This window comes from Galleria mellonella, unplaced genomic scaffold (genome assembly GCF_026898425.1).
Source record: "Galleria mellonella isolate WM207_F2 unplaced genomic scaffold, CSIRO_AGI_GalMel_v1 utg312, whole genome shotgun sequence".
In the NCBI taxonomy this organism is placed as follows: Eukaryota; Metazoa; Arthropoda; class Insecta; order Lepidoptera; family Pyralidae; genus Galleria; species Galleria mellonella.
In genome coordinates, this window is record NW_026442074.1 from 4,587,699 (window position 1) to 4,611,271 (window position 23,573).

At 32.4% G+C, this 23,573-nt stretch overlaps 2 protein-coding genes and 1 long non-coding RNA gene across 5 annotated transcripts; 1 reads left to right on the plus strand and 2 right to left on the minus strand.

The window, feature by feature from the left end:
* On the minus strand, positions 1-1,632 carry LOC113515032 (NADH dehydrogenase [ubiquinone] 1 alpha subcomplex subunit 7-like). The gene is made up of 4 exons (XM_026899160.3): positions 1,453-1,632; positions 1,266-1,354; positions 970-1,068; positions 1-248 (listed from the first exon to the last, which is right to left on the minus strand). The coding sequence occupies exons 1-4, from the start codon at positions 1,519-1,521 to the stop codon at positions 179-181; spliced, it is 327 nt and encodes a 108-aa protein (XP_026754961.1). The 5' UTR covers positions 1,522-1,632; the 3' UTR covers positions 1-178.
* Positions 1,633-2,586: 954 nt separating this feature from the next.
* Positions 2,587-5,578, plus strand: LOC116412863 (uncharacterized). Of its 3 annotated transcripts, none has more exons than XR_008252979.1 (4): positions 2,587-2,713; positions 2,991-3,043; positions 4,899-5,024; positions 5,357-5,578. It is a non-coding gene; the product is annotated as an uncharacterized LOC116412863 (long non-coding RNA). The 3 variants fall into 3 exon arrangements; XR_008252978.1 differs by lacking the exon at positions 2,587-2,713 and adding an exon at positions 2,720-2,921; XR_008252980.1 differs by lacking the exons at positions 2,587-2,713; positions 2,991-3,043 and adding an exon at positions 2,720-2,921.
* Positions 5,579-6,172: 594 nt separating this feature from the next.
* Positions 6,173-22,431, minus strand: LOC113522149 (cytosolic 10-formyltetrahydrofolate dehydrogenase). The gene is made up of 15 exons (XM_052896142.1): positions 22,273-22,431; positions 21,884-22,025; positions 21,386-21,483; positions 18,477-18,613; positions 15,087-15,238; positions 14,047-14,165; positions 13,534-13,800; positions 12,334-12,938; positions 11,686-12,013; positions 10,390-10,552; positions 9,967-10,085; positions 9,035-9,232; positions 8,120-8,292; positions 7,305-7,504; positions 6,173-6,687 (listed from the first exon to the last, which is right to left on the minus strand). The coding sequence occupies exons 1-15, from the start codon at positions 22,297-22,299 to the stop codon at positions 6,632-6,634; spliced, it is 2,784 nt and encodes a 927-aa protein (XP_052752102.1). The 5' UTR covers positions 22,300-22,431; the 3' UTR covers positions 6,173-6,631.
* Positions 22,432-23,573: the final 1,142 nt, after the last annotated feature.

Consider the following 23,573-nt stretch of genomic DNA (forward strand, 5'->3'; position numbering starts at 1 on the left):
TTGTTTTCTTTTATTTATATTACTCTTTACTAGGCAAATAAAAACATTATTTATGATTAAACAAGCAAATATAAGCATATAATTGCAATGTAATCATAATTTTCAACTTACTAGAACTTAAATCTAAACAGTGTTTTGCAAAAGGGAATTACATTTATTTGATTGCATCATTTTTTCATCAATAATGTTTATCCCAAGGGTAGACATTGCCAGGTGTTGGTCTTATATTTGCGGCAGCTTTGGGTGCACTGAAAAATTAAAATATGTTTTAATAAAGCAAATATGCACATGACTATAATCTTCAGATTACAGATTTTAATCGTAAATAGAGAAAGCAAAAAAGTAGAAGAGTATTTACAGTATACACCTATAAGAAACTGGGTGCTGTAGGCATCACACTAAGCCATACATTTTTATTTTGTTTACATCTATTTTCTATAAATTTATTTTAAAATCCTAATGGATTATAAATATTGGAGGAATTTTATATATTTGTGCAAATTGTGTGTGAATTGTATAACTGAGCATTAAGAGGGTCCCTCATTTCCTTACAAAAATGTCAATGAATGCATGCTAAATGTTTAATGCTCCTAAAATGTTAGGGTTGCCATACCACAGGGTCTGTAGACTATCAGATACAGCACTGAAGATTGAGATTAGTAGAGAATTTACAGTGTATGAGAGCATAACAACATGGTTCTTAAAATTGGCAGCACCTAAAGGGTGTTGTGGGCATCACAATGTATTCTAAGTTGTTCATGTTTATATGCTATGGTTACCACTTCCCAACAGACGGGCCTCAAAGTACATAAAATTATATTTGTTCTATAAGAAATAGATTTACTCCGGGAATGCAAACAAACAAGGACAAGTATAACTGAAGCTGTTATGTGATGATACTGTATAATGTAAATCTGCAATATCAAAAAGCATTTAATTTTACATGAGAAATATTCAAAGACTACATACCCTTTGTCAGAGCTAGCCTCCAGGAACTGTTTAGTAACATCAATTGGTGGCGCTACTTCTCTGCGAGCATCCCTTGTGTAGTAGTAATTATGAGCATGTCTAAACAATAAATAATTAATAAATTACAAATCAATACATTCAATGTTTTGTATGGGTTGTGATTTAGCCAAATTTTCATCAGATAATTAATATCCTAAGGTGTTTATAAGTTGGTTTAGTAATAGTAATAAATTAATGTTTCAACATTATAATGATAAAATTATTATAATATTGGCTAATGTAAATAATCTCCTTACTTATGTGTAGGGCCATCGGGAATTTGTGGTGGTGGTTGTGTCCGCGCCGCGACAAATTGTTCAAAACGTATCGCCAGAGTATGTTTTCTCTAATAAAAAAATAAAAATATTTTAAATAAATTTACAATAAGCGTATAAATAATAATAATTTAGGTTACATAATGATCTAAATAAACATTCAACTTACTCCCAATAGGAAATCTCTAAATATTTGCAGGACCGGTGAAATATCACGAATGGGTACGTTTTTACCCATTTTATTTAATTTGTTGTTTAATCAAAAGTTTAAAAATAATGAACAAATTTTATGAATAAATATTGTAATGGATCATCTGGTTTTGACTTTTATTTTAATGTTATTGTCAATGTCATAATGACAAATATGTGGCTTGATCCATTTTGGCCATAGATAAAAGTAAACTACTCAAAAAATATAATAAAGAAAATAAAGAAATGCATGTGAATGTATAGAATGTAGATATTGCATGTTGATCTAATGAAAGGTCAGATATTCAACTGGTATATATAACTTTATATATTGCAATTTACTTTTATGTTGGTCCATTTTAATTATTGTTAAATTGAGACAATTTTTTTTGTGAGACATTAAATTTTGGACACTTGTGGTTAAAGTAGTCGTATCAGATAAATCATATTATTTACAATTATCCCATAAGAAACTAACTATCTAGGTCTTTACTGGAATCAGAATCATAGTACCTATAATAAATTTTCTATCTAACCCGTACTATACGGGGGGAAATGGATTGTTAGTAATGGAGTTTGACAGCCCCATTGCTAGCAATATGCCTTATTAGGTCGACCTCCACGTGGTTCCCCCTGGAAACCATCGTGAACAATTCTTGTTGAATTCGTCACGATGGGCTAACTGACCTACTTCATCTCCTCACCTATCATCCTTCACTGGTACCTACCATTCCATTATCATACATTAAAAAAAAACCCGTACTATACAAAAATTTGAATCAAATTTTTGTAAAGTAGTTATGTATTCAAACACTTTTTTTATTTTTTATTCTCTGATTAGAGGAATGCTGTAAGTTTTTTTTCAAACCATAATTTTTTGACAATAATATATTTTGGCAATCATTTAAACTTTCAAATTGATGTGACTCTTATTATTAAATAATAATATTAAATTAATTGTAAAACAAAATTATGTCGAAAATATTGTTTAGTACTGGTAGACGTTCTTACGAATATTTTATGAAACTAGCTGTACGTATTTTTTAATGTAATAAGGAAAAGCAAGCTGACAGTCTGCCTGATTGAGTGATGAAAAGTGTTAATCGTCGTTTATTGACATAAGTAGCACCTTGAGTATCACTGAATATACTATGACACCCGTGTTACCTTTCATTCGCTATTCTTGAGGAATAAGATGTTATGCCTCCGTGCGTTATAATTTTACTGTCATAACTGGGTGGGTTAGTTTCAAACCATAAAAACTATGCAAGCATATTTTTTTTTAATGGAATAGTGACTGTCGCGTACCGTTGGCACCTTTGAATTTACTATTCCACCCATTACAAAAAATCAATGTCTACAACATTAACATGTGTTTGTCCAAGTACAAAAATAAGACCCGTCCGTAGTACTAATTATTATTGGCTTGTTAAGTGATTATGTAAATTAGTAGGTATAATTTTGCTTTATCTATTTATTATATTTTCTATACATTTTATAAGTTTTTATTATTTTCAGTATAAGCCAATGCGGAAATTTAGACCACCGAGACTTCAGTACTCTGATAAAAAGTAATCTTAATTAATTTCTTAATATTTAATTATATTTAAATTTATACCCAATTAGTACTAAAATTAAATTCATTAATCAAATATACAAGCTGAAAACGAAATCATTAGCCTTCTTAGAATTGAAATTGAGTGTCCACCACACGATGCGTGTGGAGTTATTACCCATGCTCATAGACATGTCTGAGACTACATAGGTGATCAATCCTGATGAGGATCTTGAGGAACTACTCGATTTATTTAATTGATTTTGTGATAAATAAAAAACCTTGTCCTGGTAGAAGAATATTTTTAATGAGAATAAACTTTTTCTGTTATCTTTGGTCATCATGGCAATGCATGCGTTTCTCAGTTGCCAGTATTATTATCTACTTTTATATTATATTGGGATATTTAACAATAGGTAATGTGTTGTAATAAAGAGTCAGTCCCCATCCTATCCCTGAAAAATAACTTTGCATATGTTAATGAATTAATCAATGTGGTTCCGGCATTGATTAGGCTATCTTTCCCTTCCCGTGGGTGTCGTAAGAGGCGACTAAGAGAACTTAATGGTAGAGGGATGGTCAATGTCCCTTTTAAAACATCACTAAAAGTCTAACTCCAGTTGCTAACCTGCCTACTAAGCGTGACAACTACTTGCAAAACTTCCCTTATTGGAAAGACTTATGTTCAGCAGTGGACAGTTAATGGCTGGTACGATGATGATGCTAATGAAATTTAAAAACGACGAGAATATTGAACCGACTGAACGAACTAACAGATGGACACGTCGCGTTACTATGGAAGGCTCAGAGTGTAAGGGACTGGTTGGCAAAAACTGAAACTGAATTCAGACTATAATTCTAAACTGAAAACCAGTGGAAATTCTTTCCGGAAAATTTCAAATTTTTATAATTTTTTTTTATTTAAAATCACCTCATTTATGATATTATGTCATAATATAAAGAAATAATAATATTTTATAGTGAAAAACTAAGAAATACCAAAAAACAGCAATGTAATATTCGTATTTAAAATATTAGAAATTTCAAATACATTGTGTGGCGTCAAAACTAAGAATCGTGAATTATATTTTTTATTAATTATATTACTTTATCAGAGAGATTTTGTACAAAAGTCGATTGCTTGGGTACCTCTGTCCCATTCGTGTTTCAACCGTGAAGCAGTTGTGTTTGCATGGCTGTGTTTCAATTTGAAGGGTGGGATATGGCGTGAATTTACAGGGTACAGAGGAATAACACCTGAGTCCTCACGAATGGCAACGCATGGGGGGTATCATGGGCAAAACAGTATACTCTGTTATGTCCATGGTACTGCTCATGTCTATAGGCGACGGTTACCACTTTCCATTAGGTGGGCCGTCAGCTTATATGCCATTCTAAGTTGTATAACAAAAAATATATAACTGTGGTGCATTTCTGGTGGGAAAACAATCTGCTATCAGATTAAGACCATTCATCTGTATCAGATGTTTTCATTTTAGCCAACGTATTCTTTCCGGGGGGAAGGAATTGTTAGTAATGGGGAGGTTAGTCCCCATTGCTAAACATCAGGTCGACCTCCACGCGATTTGTCCTGGAAACCATCGTGACTAATTTATCGTTGAATTGGTCACGATGGGCTAACTGGCCTGCTTTTTCATCTTCACCATTTATCTCTAACTGGTGCCCCGTCAGTGTATACTGATAGCGCAGGCAGTGTTGCTATTTCATTATCAGCCATTAAAAAAAATCTGTTCCACTCTGTATAAATTCTGTTGATATATTACAACCTACTTACAACTATGAACACCATGCCACATAACTGATTTGCAAGTTACGTAACTGTAATATCAATGTGTTTATTATTAATCCAGTTATCCTGACCGGGACGTTTTATATACATTTCGACGACTTTCCAAACCTGCGGATAGAATCGTATCTGAAACGCCAACACTTGCAGGCGATCCAACGACTACTTCGACGCCTGGCCAAGGAATCCGGTAAAGAATACTGATAGTTTTATTATTCGTGGTAGAAAATAATCTTTAATTTAAAAATTTTAAGGTCACACGCTTACAAGGAGTACTCTAGAGGAATGAGGGGTGGGGGAGCGGGGGTGGGGGTTTGTGAAGGAAGTATCCAGAGACCGATTTGTTAAAATTAAATCTGGCACAGACAAGTCAATGAAAAAATTCTATTTTATTACTAATATAAAAAATATTATTTTAAATGATAGAAATCAGTATTATGTTTATGATTTTTAAGACACAGATCCTATCTAGATCATAATATTAAATAATTGTAACTCTTGGTAGAACTTTTATTTTTACAGAGAGGACGTCATTGAAAAGTGGAACTAAAGGTCCAAACAAGATGTTTACAAGGATTGGTTAAGAAATTCTGTTACCTATTAATTTATTGTTAAAAATTAATAAAAAGAATAAGTCACACATAGTTATTTTGTATAATTGAAATAAAAAACATGTTTTTAAAAACAGTGTATAGGTTTGTCCGGAAAGTACGTATAAAAGTTTTTTAAAAATTTTATTTTACAATTATTCAGGTAAATCAATTTTATCCCCTTCAGACTCCCCCTGTGACATAATGCACGTGTGCCAACGCCGTTTCCACTGTGAGAAGGCTCCTTGAAAGTCCTCTGGTTGTAAGTTTCTCAGCTGCCCCGTCGTAGCTTTTTTTATCTCATTTATGTCCCCCAAATGCCGCCCCCGAAGTACCAATTTGGTTTTTGGGAACAAGAAGAAGTCACACGGGGCCAAATCCGGCGAATAGGGGGGTGTTCGGTCACCGTAATGGATTTTTTACTCAAAAACTCACGGACAACAAGAGAGGTGTGGGCAGGGGCATTGTCGTGGTGAAGAATCCAACGCCCCTCTCGCGCCAATTCTGGACGAACTCGTGCCACACGAGCTTTGATTGAGCACATCGACGTAGAATTTTCCATCAACTTGGAGGGAATTCTTGATGGACAATCCCCCGAACATCGAACTCTTTCTCGGCCCTCTCTGAAAACTTGTGGACGGTTGGTTCCTTCACAGCATCATCCCCATAAACTGTTCTGAGATCGGCAAAAATTTCACGGCCATTCTTGCAGAGTTTAGAGAAACTTTTACGACGCGCTGCTCTTCAACGGAAGCGGGCTCCATGCCGACGGGGTTTCGTTAAGAGGTAACTTCACAGATGGCGTGACAAGCCAGTTCGCACCGCACGGCGGTCAGACCAGAACTGAAGCATTGTTAGAGACATAAGGAAGGGGTCCTGCGCTTACCTGGCCTCACCACTCCTCTTTCTCGCATTCCAGAACACTTTTATACGAACTTTCCGGACAGACCTCGTATTATAAATAGTAAAACTTAAAAATATTCACACTATTATCGACATTGCTTATATATTAACTAGATTCAATATAATTATTTACAATTATTACCACATTAAAAGTCAACAAATACTAATTAAGTGTACTTTCAGTACATAATAAAAAAAAAAGTATGACAATTGCACCATTTTTTCATTCAATACCATCACTTTTAATATATATATCACAAAAATATGTAGAATTAATAATAGATATTTAAGTATATAAAATTCATTAATATTCTATTGTAACACATTTGGTTTTGAGGTATTCATTGAGCGCTTCTTGACCTGAAAAAAAAAACCAGTTTATATTATATGTTGAATTTCCATAGCAAGAGACTTGATTTTTTTGTTTGTAATGTATATACTTCTATTCTCTTTTATTTTAATTAAATAAAATAATAGAGAATAGAAGAGGCAAAATGCTGGACCACCTTATACGATGATGATTTTTTTAAGACCATAGTAGAAGGAAAAATAGAGGGCAAAAGAGGAAGTGGAAGACCGAGGAATAACTATATGGGACAGATAAAGGAAACACTGAGTGTCATGTCGTATAGGGAGATCAAGAGGTTAGTTGCACCGATAAGAGGAAACTCTTAAATGAAAAGAAGAATGTATATACTTTATATATGTAATTGTAGTATGTATATCAATAATTACTAGTACTATATTCGAGTATTCTGACACTTTCCTAAAGTTGACTGGGAAATAATACTTTTAGCATTAAGATGTACACATGTAAATACTTAAAAGATACTTGACCAATTTTAAAAGTTCTTTTACTTGTGGAAAACTATATTATCTGTGAGTAACATGGGCTATATTTTATTTTCAAGGAAACATATAAAGCCGGGGCTGGCCATTGGTAGGTTGTAAAGGTAAGGTTGTAAATGTGTGTTTACCTAAGTCTTTCCCAAAGCCAGATTGCTTGAAGCCGCCGAAAGGTGCAGCGACGTCTGTCTTATTATATGTATTAATGAACACGGTGCCGGCGTCGATTCGCTCTGACAGTTGTAATGCTCGCGAGATATCTCGTGTGAATACGCCGCTCGCAAGTCCGTACTCTGTATTGTTAGCGCGTCTCACCACATCGTCCAGGTTTCTATGGAATAAACATATAGAATGTAACTAAGCACATAGTAATGGCACATAATCACATCAGTCTATTGGTCCTTACATGCTAGAATACTTTATGTTAGGAGAAAGCAGGCAATAAAACCCAGACCCGAGTCAATTTAGAGAAGTTTCCTAAATTGGTTCAACCGAGAATTAAACCCGAGTCCTCGTTGTGTAAAGTAGTATGCTTAGCGCTGCACCACAGAGATCGACAAATTTAATTTGTTTAAGTGTATAAAACACATATTCCCTTAGTAAAAATCAGACCTCTCATAAACCACTTCAGCTATTCTGTCTCTTTCTTTTGTGCTAAATTCTCAATTTGAAAGAAAGCTACAAAACAGGTTATAGTTTTCATAAGTAATTCCATTAAAAGACAGAAAAGAATAGATAAAACACTATGTATGCTTTAACAGGTTTATAATGTAATAATGTGATTAAAATGATAAACAAGCTGAAAGTTTATTTGTTATTGATAAGAAAGTGGTAACTGTCGCCTATAGATTAGGATTGTGGATATTACAGAAATCCTGTGGTATCCATGTTATTTTATGAAATATACAAAATATAAAAGAATCCCTTCGAGAAGGTTTATACTAACTTGCTACTGAATTTGCTGATGATCATAATGGGGCCGAATGATTCTTCTTTGGCGATGTACATGTCATCGGTGACGTCAGTGAAGATAGTTGGCATGAAGAAATAGCCCTTCCTATCGACACGTTTGCCGCCGTACACCAGCTTAGCGCCTTCCTTCACACCACACTCGCAATACTGTACAGAATTGTTATAATATTAAAATTATAACGTGTAGTGTTGTCAAGGCTGTGAAAACATTTATTATTATAAGTGTGAAAGTGAGTTTGTTTGTTATTTCTTAGCGCTTTAACAGCTTAACTAATTTGGTATAGAGTACCGTTATTATTTATTTATTTCTTATTGCATTCCATAATATAATTAGTAGGTAACATTTCAATTATGGACTCTGTTGGGCACAGCAAGTAGGAGAGAGGAGGACAACACTTTTTTTACTTTAGAAATAGTCTAAGGATCTGTTACAATATTATCCAGTCATTGAAATTGTATCACGATAGGTACGTATTTTCTTATTATTTTATTTATTATTGTTATTATTTAAGTATTGGTGTGTATCTATTCATATCGTAATTGTTATTAGAATTATATAGTTATTTAATATATTCTGTAGTTTATAATTATTTATATTCATATTGTAAAATTAATTAATAAATAGTTTAATAATAAAATATTATTACGAACAATAGAATTTTTAGGTGAAAATGTGGCCCTGTTTGTATGTGGCTTTTACTGCAATGGCAACAGTTGACGTCATTAGACATTATGTACGTTAGCACTCTTATAGATGCCTTTGATTATATTACTAGATATAGTAAAGACGTCCAGTCTAACATTGGTAACCATCATCTATATATATAATGATTTATTTTTTACAAAGGTACCAAAATATGTGCCTTAATGAATGTAAAATATAACGTACCTCAATCAACTTATCCATGTGCGCCTTATGATTCTGCGGTCCGTGCGAGGTGCCGCGGTGCAGCGGGTCGCCGATGCTGATCTTCTTCGTCTCCTCAACCACACGGCGGAGGAATTCATCGTGGATGCGTTCTTCGACGAATAACCGGCCCGCCGCTATGCAGTTTTCACCTTTATTGAAGAACACTGAGCCCATACCCTGGAGATCGAAAAAATTTCGTATGTTAACTATTATTTTACCGCGGCTTTGCTACAGACATTATTATTAGTATAAACAAAAAGTGATTAAATTGTTTATACTTTAGTCTATTCGGCAACCATTGTGGTCTCCCTACTACCACGTACCGGGTTCATTTTATTGGGATAAAGACTTTCCTATATCTAAAGTTAGAACATATTAAACACATTTAAAAAAATCATTAAAATCAGTTGAGTGGTTTCAAAGATTGTGAACGAATACTGTGACAAGAAATTTTTAAATATGAATACGGCAGCTTCGCTTGTGCGGATTTCGTTATCGATAAGTTCCTGGGAGTATCGGGAAATCCTTTCTGTTAATTTATAAAAAAATCTTATAGTATGTACGACACCGGGGGTGTCCTGTAAACTTAAATCGTGTCTACACTACGGATCAATAGATAATGTAATAAAAAAATATATCCACAAAACTAGTTTCAATTAATAGTCTAGATATACTTATTCATTATATATATATATATATATATATATATATATATATATATATATATATATATATATATATATATATATATATATATATATATATTTTAAAGTTATTATTATTAAAATTTTTAGGTTTAAAGGGATTTCTTTATTTCTAGTACATTCTCTACCAGTCAAACTGAAACTAAAAAAATGAATGTTAAATTTTGAAACAAAAAAAAGTTGATTAATTGAATAAGTAGGTCTTACATTTCTGACAGCTTTGTCGAGATCACAGTCTTCAAATATGATGAGAGGCGACTTCCCGCCGAGCTCCAATGATACCTTCTTCATGTTCGACGCAGCGCATGACTTCATTATCGTTTGACCTGTGAATGTACCCTGTGAGTTATTGTTTAACAAATTCCATGCAGTGGCAGTCACTTGGCACACACAGACATAAATGAGGTCAAACATTCGAAATACCTCCTTCTACTGTGTATTAAGTATTTTTTGAGTTTGCTACTGTCACTAACAAAACTACAAATAATTCATCTTTATAATATTAATTTAGATAATAATTAAAAAATACTACTATAGTGCAAACTTTGCTTAACATAGGTCTAGATGGCGCTGTGTAATGTTGAAAAAGTATTTATTTATCTAATAACCAAAATATTTACTTGACGTTACCTATGGGCGTGCTGCCGGTGAAGCCGAGCTTCCTGATGGCGGGGTGGTCTGCGAGCGCCTGCCCGGCGCCGGGTCCGCTGCCCGGCAGGATGTTCACCACGCCCGCCGGGATGCCCGCCCGCGCTGCCAGCTCCGCGAACTTCAACGCCGTCAGTGGACATACCTGCCCATTGGGTAAATATATATTAATTCCAGAAGCAGTCTATGTTATTTGAAAAAGAAGGAAGCATTTATTCATAGAATCATACGATCGACACGGTTCGTATGGCTATCTTTGTCTTATTTGTGCATCTACCGTCAAGTAATTGTGCTTCGTTATGAAGCGTGGTACGTTATGTTGGTGCTGGCGGTAGTTTGTCGTTGAAAAAAATTTGAGTAGCTAGTAGGGACTAAAGTTTTCATTAGGGAGGAAGGGATTGTTAGTAATGGGGAAGTTAGTCCCCATTGCTATCAATATATTCTATCAGGTCGTCCTCCACGCGGTTCCCCTTGAAAACTATCGTGACTAATTTGTCGTTGAATTCATCACGATGGGTAAACTGACCTGCCTTTTCATGCTCATCAATCATCCCTCACTGGTGTCCAGGCCAGTGTATACCGATAGCGCAGGCGGGTTACCATTTCATTACATAAAAAAACGTTTCCATTATTAGCAATATAACCCTGTCAAGTTAATCGACACGAGATCACATCTAGAAACGATTGTAATCCAGTATTTTATTAATAAATAAAGTCGATAACGTCGATTGGTGACACAGATCACACCGCGGTTCAAAAGGGATGTAAGAGAACTAGTGGCGACTAAGGCCGGACAAAGCTGAACGAGGTGCCCAGTTTAAGAAGTTGATGTAATTCTACAAGTTTTTTTTTATTTAGTTTATATTTATGTATGTTTTATGTTTATTTAGTTAAAATCTACTGAATATGGATATGGATGTGGAAAATGGTGGCGGTGGAGAGCTCCAGGGCCAGAGACCTGGGACGGGACATCCCTAGTAGGGATGTCCCGTCCCTCTGGTCCCTACCACCCCTCCCATCAGTCCTCATTAAAAAAAGTTCCATAGATCAGAGTAGTTGCTGGACGCCATCACCAACGGTAAATTTGCTCTTATTTGAGCCTTCAGTGAGGGTGCCAGATTTGCTAAGTGCGGTCCGGATTAAAATACAGGCGGGGTTACCATTATGTTTGCTTCATCGAAAAAAGTATTATTTACTGCACGGAGATGAGTACGGATTATTAACTTATTTGGAACCTATGAATATTAAGATAAATATTCAAGAATTACGAATACTTACAGCAGCTGGTTTCATGACGACCGTGTTGCCGGCCGCCAGGCATGCCGCCATTTTCCATGACAGCATCATCAGGGGGTAATTCCAAGGAGTTATCAGCGCACAAACACCGATTGGCTCTCTTTTTGTCAATGTCAAGTTTCTGTTGGGTCTAGCATGGTTCACGGGTATTGTACTGCCTTGGATCTTGTCGCACCAGCCCGCAAAGTACCTCCATGTTTCTATAGACATTCCTATGTGGGTTTTGAGGGCTAATGTGTAGACTGCGCCAGAGTCTATTGATTCTATGGTCGCTAGTTCTTCTTTGTGTTGTTCCATTAGGTCTGCTAATCTGCGGAAAGAATTTAAGTCATATTATATACGATATATATTCATTATATAACTATCAAATAGAATTTATTACACTTGATAATTCAGAATGAATTAAATATATTATAAGTATTTAAAACTAACAATGCTTTAATGCTTTGTTAGGATTAATGTAATAGGCAATGGTCTGTCCACCGCTTGGTCAAAGCTCATTTTAGTAAATTTATTTTGAAAAGAAATCTTTATCGAGAATAACAACATCTAATTATTTTACATAAACCTAGCAACAAAAATAAAATAACACTAAATTAGGAAAAAATATTTGTTTTCTTTTGTACTCACTTGAATAATAACTGGCCTCTTTCCCGGGCACTGATCTTAGACCACTCTCCTTCTTCAAACGCTTTCTTAGCGGCCAGCACCGCTCTATCAACATCAGCCGCAGACGCACACTGCACTTTACAGATTTCACTTTCGTCACTAGGATTCACGATGGTCAGTGTTTTCCCACTATCAGCATTAACAAACTCCCCATTTATAAACAACTGCGTTGGAAATTTAACTTTCATTTTGTTAACCTCTAATTCTACACCTTCGTATACTATTTCTTTTTTATTTGAACCGCCTCTAGCTTTTGTGATGGCCACTGTGTAAAAATCACCAAATGTTGTGTTCATGTATATATCCTCATTTTGGAGTTCTATGTTTGCTAAATCTTTGATTTCTTCAACTAATCTGACTACGTCCATGGAGCCGGCGCCAGATTCGAAGAAATCCGTGTCCTCGTCAATGTCTATCCGTAAGATCGCCTTCCAGATATCTCGGGCGCTCTCGACGAATTGTTTCTCATCCACTGTCAATTCTAATGTTACTTTGTTATCGTTCGCCTTAAAGAAGTTTTGGGCGTTTATCATTTTACCATTCACTTTTAGTCTTTGAACGTTTAGCTGAAACAAGAGTTAGGTCTTTTATGTTATGATGTACATGATATATTTTTTTAGATATATGGATTTTGGTTTTGGTTCTTAAAAACTGCAAGATAGATTGAAATGTTCGTAATTTAACAGCTTTTTTACACCATATTAATTAATATTATTATACCTATATACTTAATATTACTTTATATAGTTTCGTTTTATATGCGACTCCGTTACCTCCCATTCCCATAATAATTTTCACTGGACATTATAATCTATTCAATGATGAAACTAGTATGAACATATTGTTGCACGTGTGATGTCGTGTTTTTTCCTTTTAGCTAAATTTTAAAATAATCTTTTTTAGCAGTTGCTTATATTGCAAATAAAACTATGTTCAAATTTTAGCTACTAAGACAGTATGACTGTAGACAGTAAAACTGCGTTTATAAGTCAATCAGCTGCGTATGCGCGTCGAGAACAAACAATTTTACAGTATAGATTTTTCAGAAATAGTGCAGCTTCTTATTAGAGAACTAGTCGAACTGGTTTAGATTCTTTATAGAGCTTATTTCTTACATAAAAACATTTTGTTATTCTTTATAACATTCTTATATATCTGTACCTTTACACCATCATTGGCAGTGATCAACAAGCCCGCTTCGTGTATGACCGCCGGCTTGTTTAAATTTGGAATCAACAGTTTATCCCCCTCTGCTTCGTATTCTCCTTCCCAGAGACTGGAGCCGAAGAATTTAATTTCCACAGTTGGCTCGCTGCCTTCAACCAAGCCGTCTCTAGTCTGCGGGTGAATGAAGGTGGTGGCGCCAGGTGATGAATCGAGACCTCGGATGAAGTTGTGTAGTGCGAGGCCACCTTTCGACCAGTCGATCTGTTTCGATGTATGATAAAATTTTCACAGATTAATTTTGAATAATCTACGAAAAAAAAATCTTTTATCTGGATATTGTTTACAAAGCGAAATTTAGTCAAAAACTAAGCAGACAAATTCGACATTTTCAAAACATGATGATTTTTTTGGTATTGTTAATATATATGCCTTATGGTAATCACATAGGTGACACGTAAGAACGTGTCTTCCTTATTATAAAAAAAAAAAATAAGGAATATTTATTACCTGATGTGTCTCTGGTTTGAACAGCGCGGCGTCGTATGTAGCTCCTTCTTCGGTCTGTTGGATTCTGGGGGCTGTACCGTTTGCTACCATATTGACAGATTCTGCCAACGCCTTTATACCTGAATACGAGAAACAATTGAAAACTACCGGATCACTTTCGTTAAAAATTGATAGAAGACAGAAGTTCAAGGATGGAGTTATGGCACTTTTAACTGTCTATAGAGGGCAGCAGTGTCGAAAGAAAAAGTTTCTGATCTAAGCTGGTCTAAGTTACCACTCAATCTTCAAAATTTAAGAATTGTCATAAATTTACTATATTAGTAATTAATCTTCGAGTGTTGGCAATCACATACATATTAATGGTAGCGGAATTAAACAAAATAGTTCTAATCAAATAACCAATGATATGGACTTCTGCAAGATAACATATAGTTTAGTAAAATATTTGAAATATATAGGTAATGAAAGGCCTTTATATAGTGTTTTTTTTGAAGGAGTGTTTTACCAGTGATACAAAATGTTTTTGCTCGAGAAAAGTCGAGTCGAAAACTGACAAAAAAATCTGAGCCTTTTAAAGTAAATCTCCGGTGACTAGCTGATAAAAAACAACGTAAGCTTTGTGTAAATTTGGAACGAGTTTATGACCTGCACAGGCGAGATATTTTCTTAGCTTTTAAAATTTTACTTTAGTTTTGCCCAGTCTTCCCAGACTTTAAAATTTTTCCAAGTCAATTATTTGGATAAACTTACTGTATTAGCCGTTAACCGTCCACTGCTGAACATAGGCCTCCCCCTAATGAGAGGTTTTGCCAGTAGTTGCCACACTTGGCAGGCGGGTTGGCAACCGCAGTTAGGCTTTATTGGTGTTTTAAGAGGGACGCTGCTGCCCATGCCCCAACCATAAAATTCCCTTAGTCACCTGTTAGGGTATCCACGAGAAAGGCAGGAGTGGCTCATTATATGCCGGGATCACAAGGCAGGGTTAACTTCAGCTCAGCGAGTTGTCTGCGTAATTCTAAATAAAAATGAATATTCCTCACCTTCGGGATATAAATATTTGTTGTATATGGTGTCGACGGTGTCATCAATAGTCACAGGGAATGTTTTCTGCAACAAAATAGGGCCTGTGTCGAGCCCATCGTCCGCCCAGAATATGGAGAGGCCGCAAGTCGTGTCGCCTTCAATTAGTGTCCTGGGTATAAAAAAAAATTAAATTAATTATTTTTCTTTAGGTGAACCAGTTGTTAATGGCTATTCCATTCATAACGGGTTAACGATTTATCGTTCGTAATCATCATTATTTCAGTTGTTGTTCACTCCTGAACAGAGGGTTTTTATTTTTTTTTGTATGTACTTATTTTTTGTCAGACTCTCATCTACATATCAGTAATAAAAAGCCATTTGGCCTTTTTGATATCGAATTTGGAGATATGACATGACGATTAATTTATTAAAGTTGAGAGGCGGAGGGAGCATAATGCCAACTTTGAAAGTTAAAACTAAAATGAACAAAAAAAAAACAATAGTAGCTCCTGTTGTTGTTTGGACTTAAAGAGTATTTTTCATTTCCAGTAAATACTAGAGCTTGTATATATTTGTATGTATTTTGAAAAGTTTAAAAAGCAATAATTAATTTGTGTTTGGAAATTATTATTATGATAAGTAATGTTATAAACCGAGCTTTTCATTTCATCATTGCTTAGTCATTACTAATGATGGTGTGGCGTATTCCTGACTATCATAAAACGCCTTTTATATTTTTCTATCATCTTTTATTTTACAATTCTGTCAGTAGTGTTTATGTTTTTTCTACCCATGAAGATGAGATGTGATAAAAAAGAACTACATTATCCAGCATTTTAAATATTATTTACCCGTTTCTCTTAAAAGTAATTATCTTATAGGGAAAATTGTTGTTTCAGAAATACTACTCGTATTATTGCTAATTGGCGTATTATCTTGGCCACACATTTTTTGTGACAACTAAAATTAGTATTGGCTTATTCAATAAATTATGTCACTAAGTATTACTAAAGCTGAGGAGTTCCCATTTCATATTGCTTAGCTATCATTAAAATTGTGAAAATGTATGTATGATAATTTGTTCAGAATTAAAGCTCCGTAATTTCGACACACTAATTAAGATATGTGCATACACGTAATGATATCGTATTGTTATGAAATATTTATATTTACATATTTTTTCTAAGACAAAACATTGTCTCTTACGATACACATTATTTGATATCATGTTTTAGGTGTGATTATAATTTATTATGTTAAAAAAAAATAAGTTCAAGGCTTATTTCTGGGACAAATTTGTTAATATAAATGTATATATAATTTAATATTTAAATATAAAACCAAAAGTAAACAAACTAGTGCAATTAAAAAAAAATATAGCAAATTTAGTCTTCCCTTAACAACAACATAGGTATTTAAAATTGCGTAGCAACATTGGCTAAAAAAAGTTAATATTTTGTTTAAATTCTATAAGTACCTATAATATAACAAAGTAATTTAAGTATTTTGATTGTTAATCTCAGTTTAGCCCAGTTTCATAAGTCCTGATTTAGCTCTGTGCATGAGATATAGGCATGATGTAGACAACCCCATGCCCCATGATAACTCGAATACTATTGATAAAACAAAAATACGTAATTAGTATATCCAAACTGGAAAAAATAAGTATATCTTAAGAACTGGGTACTCGGGGCACAGAACGATAACTCCTAAACCATTGATAAAGCAAAAACCCATTATTACACGACCTCTCTATAGAAAACATATGATATGTAAGCACCCCATGATAACTTGCACTGATAAAGCGCGACGACATTATCTATGCCCGATGACCATAATATCACATAGAAACATCATGACCACAATGGTAATGATGTTATGAAATTGATATGAGTGAATTTATCAGTCAAGTTATATAATATTTTGAGCTTTTGAAATAGGTAGTTGTCAATTGTAATTGTTTATTTTCATTTGATCTAATCATTGATCAAAAACAGGATTCAGAGTACTACGACATAGCGCGAGTTCTATTGGGGAAAGGAAATAGGTGTAAGACTAGTTTTATATAATATATATATATATATATATATATATATATATATATATATATATATATATATATATATATATATATATATATATATATAAATAATAATAGTTTTTTACATTATACAAATAATTGTCATATTTTCACTATGTTTCTTAAGGAACGTCATTTTGTACATTTACGAAAGCAATTATCTTAAGTTATATACTTGTTGTTTGGTTCATTATAACATATTTATTATAGCGAGAACCAGATAATTGGTTTGTTTATTATTATTAATTAATTATACACCTATTAAAATGGATAGAGAGTGGCACGTATTAGAAAATGTACATAAGGGAAATTTTAATGTCACGTTTAGTGAACTTTACTAACGTGATGGCTTCATGTGTTTTTGTTATCATTAATTAAACATAAATCTTTAATCATTAAATATATATACAGTCATCCCGGGTGACTGTAAATATAATTAATGATTTGGCTCATTATTATGTCTACCTGACCAAGATGCTATAAGCATAAACATTTTGATATAGCAGTGTTAAACAAGATACTCAATAAGAAAACATTAATAAATAAGAAATTTGATGATGTTTCAGATATTTATATATAATATGTGAAAGTTTGCTGTTTTTTGTCATTTCATTACGCTAAACGGTTGAATGGATTTGAATGAAATTTGGTTCATAGACACTATCACATATAACACACATAATATTTTTGTTTCAACTTATGTGAGTTAAGCGACTTACAGATAGTTTAAATCAGTACTAGTTACGTGCAATTATCTATTTATACAAAAGTTTAGGATGTATTGTATATATACATGTACTGTACTTATATACAAATTTTATGGATAAATATTTTTAAATGACATTTACACCTGTATGAATGCTTTAACTGTTATAAATGTTACTTACACGGCAAAGACATTGTCTTTCGTATAATCGTGAGTTGAAACAAGCATCGCAATACGAGTAGCTTCATTAGTCAATTGTTACGTGGTTTTGAAGAAGTAAACAGAGAAATAAATAGACGTGTATAGATTATTTTATACTATTAATATACGCACAACGGCTCAAATGAGAGGCTAAGCGCGGAAAATAGAGTCCTATTTACATTACATTTACATTACTATTAATATAAAAAATGCAAGAGTTTGTAACGATGGATAGACGGATATTTATTACTCTTTCACGCATAAACTATTGAACGTATTTGAATTAAATTTCGTACTCGGGTAGGGTTAATTACAACTTAGCATATAGGATGCTTTATGTACTAATTCATGAAGGTGAAGCCGCGAGATACAGCTAGCACTATCAAAAGATAATAATATGGACCAATAAGTTGTACTTACCAGTTAATTGAAGATGCTCCTCTGTGCCTTGGTAGTATACTGGGGTGATAACATATACTCTCGTACTTGGGGTGTGTGATGACTTCCATTGGAATGAATTGTGTACAGAATGGTAGAACATTGATGTCGGCATTTACCTGTTGAGGGAATAATACATTTCTTTCTATCATATACATATATTTTGATTTGTTTAATGCTTTGATATGGACTTGTATTATCTTGAAACATGACTGCTTAATCGAATTTGTGTAACAATGGAATGTTTCGATTGAAAACTCTTTAACATCCGTAAATTTTCTAATAATCTATTTTAGTATGTAATGTTTTAGTAGTGTGTTACGTATTTTTTTCGGCAATTGGCGTATTTAAAATTAAATTTTTTTGTTTTATGAAAATGATTTATTCGTAGATGACCCTATTTGATTTTTGTAAATATTGATGTCAGTTTTTATTTAAATGTAAAAAAAAAAAATTGAATAATATATCGGACACTGTTTCAATCGTAAAACTTAAAAATTCAGTAGTTTGTAATTCGTAATTTTGAATTAACTCTTGAAATTTCCATTATATCTTATCTTTACTGAATCACCCGGTAATTATCATTGCATTTATTTTAAGCTACAGTTAAAATTAACACGTGCAGTATTAACGTGTGTATTTATCAAGCGACATATAAAGGGGGCGATATAAAAACAAATAATATAATAATATTAATTTAGTATATATCTGTCACGCCTATCTGCCATTAGAGCAGGTGTATTATTTATTTCATTTGCCTGTAAAATATTATACAGTTTGATTACTTTGCACAAAATAAGCTAAGACTTTGATGTTTAGAAAAAACACACTTTTATATTTGTAATTCTTTTTTTTTCCAGTCTTATGTCCATTATTACGATGTTATTTATTTATCAATAGAAAATCATTTTAATAATTTATAAGAAGGTGGAAACCGGATAATTAGAGTAAATTACCAATAAAGATAAAACATTCGATATAGAAGGTCATGAGAGCATTAGGAGCTTGCACTCGAAATGACAGATTGCACACGCTTCATATTCGTGCCTCACTATAGTGGATATTAATCCAATAATAAATTATTGATGTATGTATGAAGTGTATAAACAGTTCTTGTTTATAATGAAAGTAGATTTTGCTTATTAAAAAAGCGCCTTTGATGATGGCAAAATTAATATTTACTAGTGACCTAACTAAATTTTAATATTTTTAATTAAACTTAATAAGATTTACTGTTGAATGACAATATAATATGACGAGAAATAATTATTTAATATTTGAATTTAGAACGCGGGATGGTAGACATAATCGTACAAGATTTTGCTGTGTAAAGAAAAGAGACAACTTGAATCATCAAAAAATAAAAAGGTACTATCACGGGAGAAAACTCCAGCGATTACAAAATAAATTATCGAAATCGATTTAGATTTCATTGGATTGGGCTAGCAATCATGGGATTGGGACAGTATGTTGAACCGTTAATTAAATCAAATTTATTTATTTCTGCAATTCATTCTGTGGAAATAGTTTTCAGTAGATGCGATCGAATTTGTTCTTAAAGGTTAAACTGTGTCTACTTGACCAATGTTATATATTGTATACATTTTACGAACAAAAAGAGTAAAAAATAATTGGGTTAATAACTTTGATGTATTATTTATATTTAGGGACTAAAACTATATGAAATAGAAATTCTCAATCACTGTCTTGTGTCATGCATAAATACTTTAAATGGAATAAGCAATGTCATAATTGTTTGATCATCATAAATATATAGTCATTGAGGCAAACTATAGTGAAGTAACCGGATGTAGATTGACTTTATTATTACATTTATGATAATCAAAGTGAAGTAAATGGTAGGTTTACTAAATTAGGATGACATAATAAATTTTGTCTGTCTTTTATATTCTTGTTTACATGTTTCCAAATTTTTTACCAGACTGCTTGATGTTGTTTGGAAGCTTAGGTGCTTATATTATGTATATAATAATTGATAGGAAAATAAAATTAGACACAAACAAATTAATAATTAAAGAAAAATATGTAAGTAGTATTATTATTATTAGATGATGTAAGAAATAATGGATACTCCATACATACAAGTCAGTTGAAGTATTTAGAAGTTATGGCAGAATAAAATAACACTGTATGTGACATGAACTTTGAAAGCATTATACACTATTTTGAGCAATTTTATAAAAAAAAAATTGTGTAGCTTGTTACATACAGAAATTAGATTTAAAAATCACATAAACATATCTTAAACAGAATTTTATCAAATAGTATTATGATAGCATTTGTCAGAAATAATATTTCTTTATTTATTATTCCTGCAAATTTTCATTTTTTTCAAATTTAGAAAATTATGCCCAGATCTTTCAGATTTAAAGTGTAACATGTAGCTCAAATATTTATGTATTTGTATCAATTGTATGACAGATTGGATGATGTTAGATAATAATAGGTACTTGCTTATTTCTTCTAATTTTATGCAAATCTGTGTAGTGACTTCTCACATTTTGAATTAAATATTTTTTTTTTATATCCAATTACAATTAATTTATTGCAAATATTAGCAATAAAGATATGCCTAAAATGAATGGATGATTTATAAATGGACAGCCTGAACAATTGGAGGTGACTTAAATATTTGAATTTGAAAATTAAACTACTAAACTGCTTTTAAGTAAATTTCTTTTGGTCCAAACTGAAAGTATCCCTTCAGAAAAAAGAACCTACCCAATCAGTTTATAAGTGATGGAGTTGTGACATAATAAACATAAAAAATACAATAGAAAAAGTATAACAGAAATGTAAGATAAGGTTTTATGAGGATGAACCCGCAATAGTTGAATATATAATTATCAATATGTAATAAATTTACTCACAGATTTGTATTGTTCTAAAACTTCTGGTATAACTTTCCCCTTGATGCGCCAGGTTTTGTATTTGTAAACTGGTTTTCCATTCTGTGCCGCAATAGTAGCTGTTGATAAACATTTCACTTACAAAATTGTTAAAAACTAATATGAATTTAAGTTTTTTTTTATTGAGCTAGTAGGGATTTTTTTATTTTTTATGGTTTTGTTACCATAATAATAAAAATAACAGTTGAATATGTAATATACACTTGAAATTGTTTTTTTTTTATTTTCAACAGGCTTTTTAGCTACATTATAAAGCAGCATAAGTTTATATTAAATATAAAATATTATGTATTAATATTTTTATGCATTTTTAGAATTAAGGGTACCTACCGACCAATACCACAAATGGCTTCTTTGGGCAAATCTTTTGCCCAAAGTATCAAAAATTACAATGTTGACAGATTATAAAAAAATAAATATATTTATAATAGATTTATTTAAAATTACAAAGTATCTTACCAAGGGGATCCTCCCTATTGCCTTTGTCTAAAACAGTAAATACACCAACGACTTCATGTCCATCTCTTTGTAAAAGCTTGAACACTTCAGCTGCAAATGTACTTTGGCCAATAATAGCCACACGAAGAGATTTCTTTGGAGCCTGCAATGTTGTTAAATTGGTTTTGTCAATTTAAAATAATATTTATAAAATATAAAGAAATTAAATGTACAAATATTTTCTTTAATAATGTATAAATATAATAAACAAAACCAATATTATTGGTAAAATATTGAAATATCTTAATAGAAATAGAATAATGAGTGTGTTTTAAATAGGTAATATTTAAAACAGCTGTTTAATATCGGATTACAGAATTTTAGAGAAAAACTTTTAAAAGAAAGATTACCTCGTCCGTTAATGATACCGGAGGCATTTTATAAGTGAGTAAATATTATTTATATGTAATAAATATCAGCAGTGTTGGAGTAACCCCGCTGATTATTAGAACACGATTCGACTAACTCGGGATACCTCGATACAGTGCTATATATTGAAGATTCCGTCACCATCACCCTTGACATCGCTTATCTGCATTTAGTACTGTTTATTATAACAAAAGCATTGTTTTTATAAGGTAAGGAATCCCGCTAAAACTTTACATGTTAATTTGTACAATTTGATTTCAAAACATACAAGTCAACAGACCAGCTGACAACTGACATTGACAGGAGGATTAAAAGGTAAAACGAAAATATAACCTAATCAACACCTTTAAAAAATTCGACAATTTTGAAAAAAATGTTACTAGATTCTTTGTAAATCATTTTTTTCAATAAACAAGACTAAAATAACTAAATAAATATTATTCAAATATTTATATCCATCAGTTACTACTTGTATAACCATTAAATGATTTCGAAAAGTGAATTATCGAAAGCGAATACGAATTATGACTTAATAAGGGACTCTAAATAGATTTCTAATATTTTATCCAATGAAAAATTTGCGCGGGATTTTGCACGATACGTAAAAAATTTATTCGACGTTGTGATTGGTTGATCAATATATTTTTTTTTTAAAGATACACAAATTAGTACATATTATTTCTACAAGTATGTTTTATTATTTGTGTTCTTTATCTATATATAATTCTTACTACTATAGGTATACATATAATTTAAGTCGTTTAAATTGTTTGTATCTAATAAAACAAAATTATTTTGTATAATGTACGGGAAAGGGAGATTCTATTGAGTGATATTACGAGCTTATTTTGTATTCATACCGTATGAAGTGCAGTTACGCCTTTACTTAGGTAAATGTACAATAATATAAAAATAATAATGTAAAAAGCATAGAGCAATTTTATATGAAAGTTAATTATTAACTTAATTTTTATCAAGCTCATAATTCACCTTATGAAAAGTGGTAATTATCGCTGATAGACATAAATAGCTTCATGAATATTTCTTGATGGTATCCATTATTGTATTGTTTTGCCTGAGGAGGGAGGTGGTGATATATGGTGGTGTAATTTCACTGCCATAAATCACCTTTTTGAAACATAACTATGCAAACATAACTCTTTAACGGCAGAAACACGAGTTTGATAGTAGTAGAAAAGAGAGTTTCGTGTATCCCTCTGGTAAATCTACAGTTTCAGATTGAGGTTGTGTTGCAGTTTACAGAGTTTATATTATTCTGTTA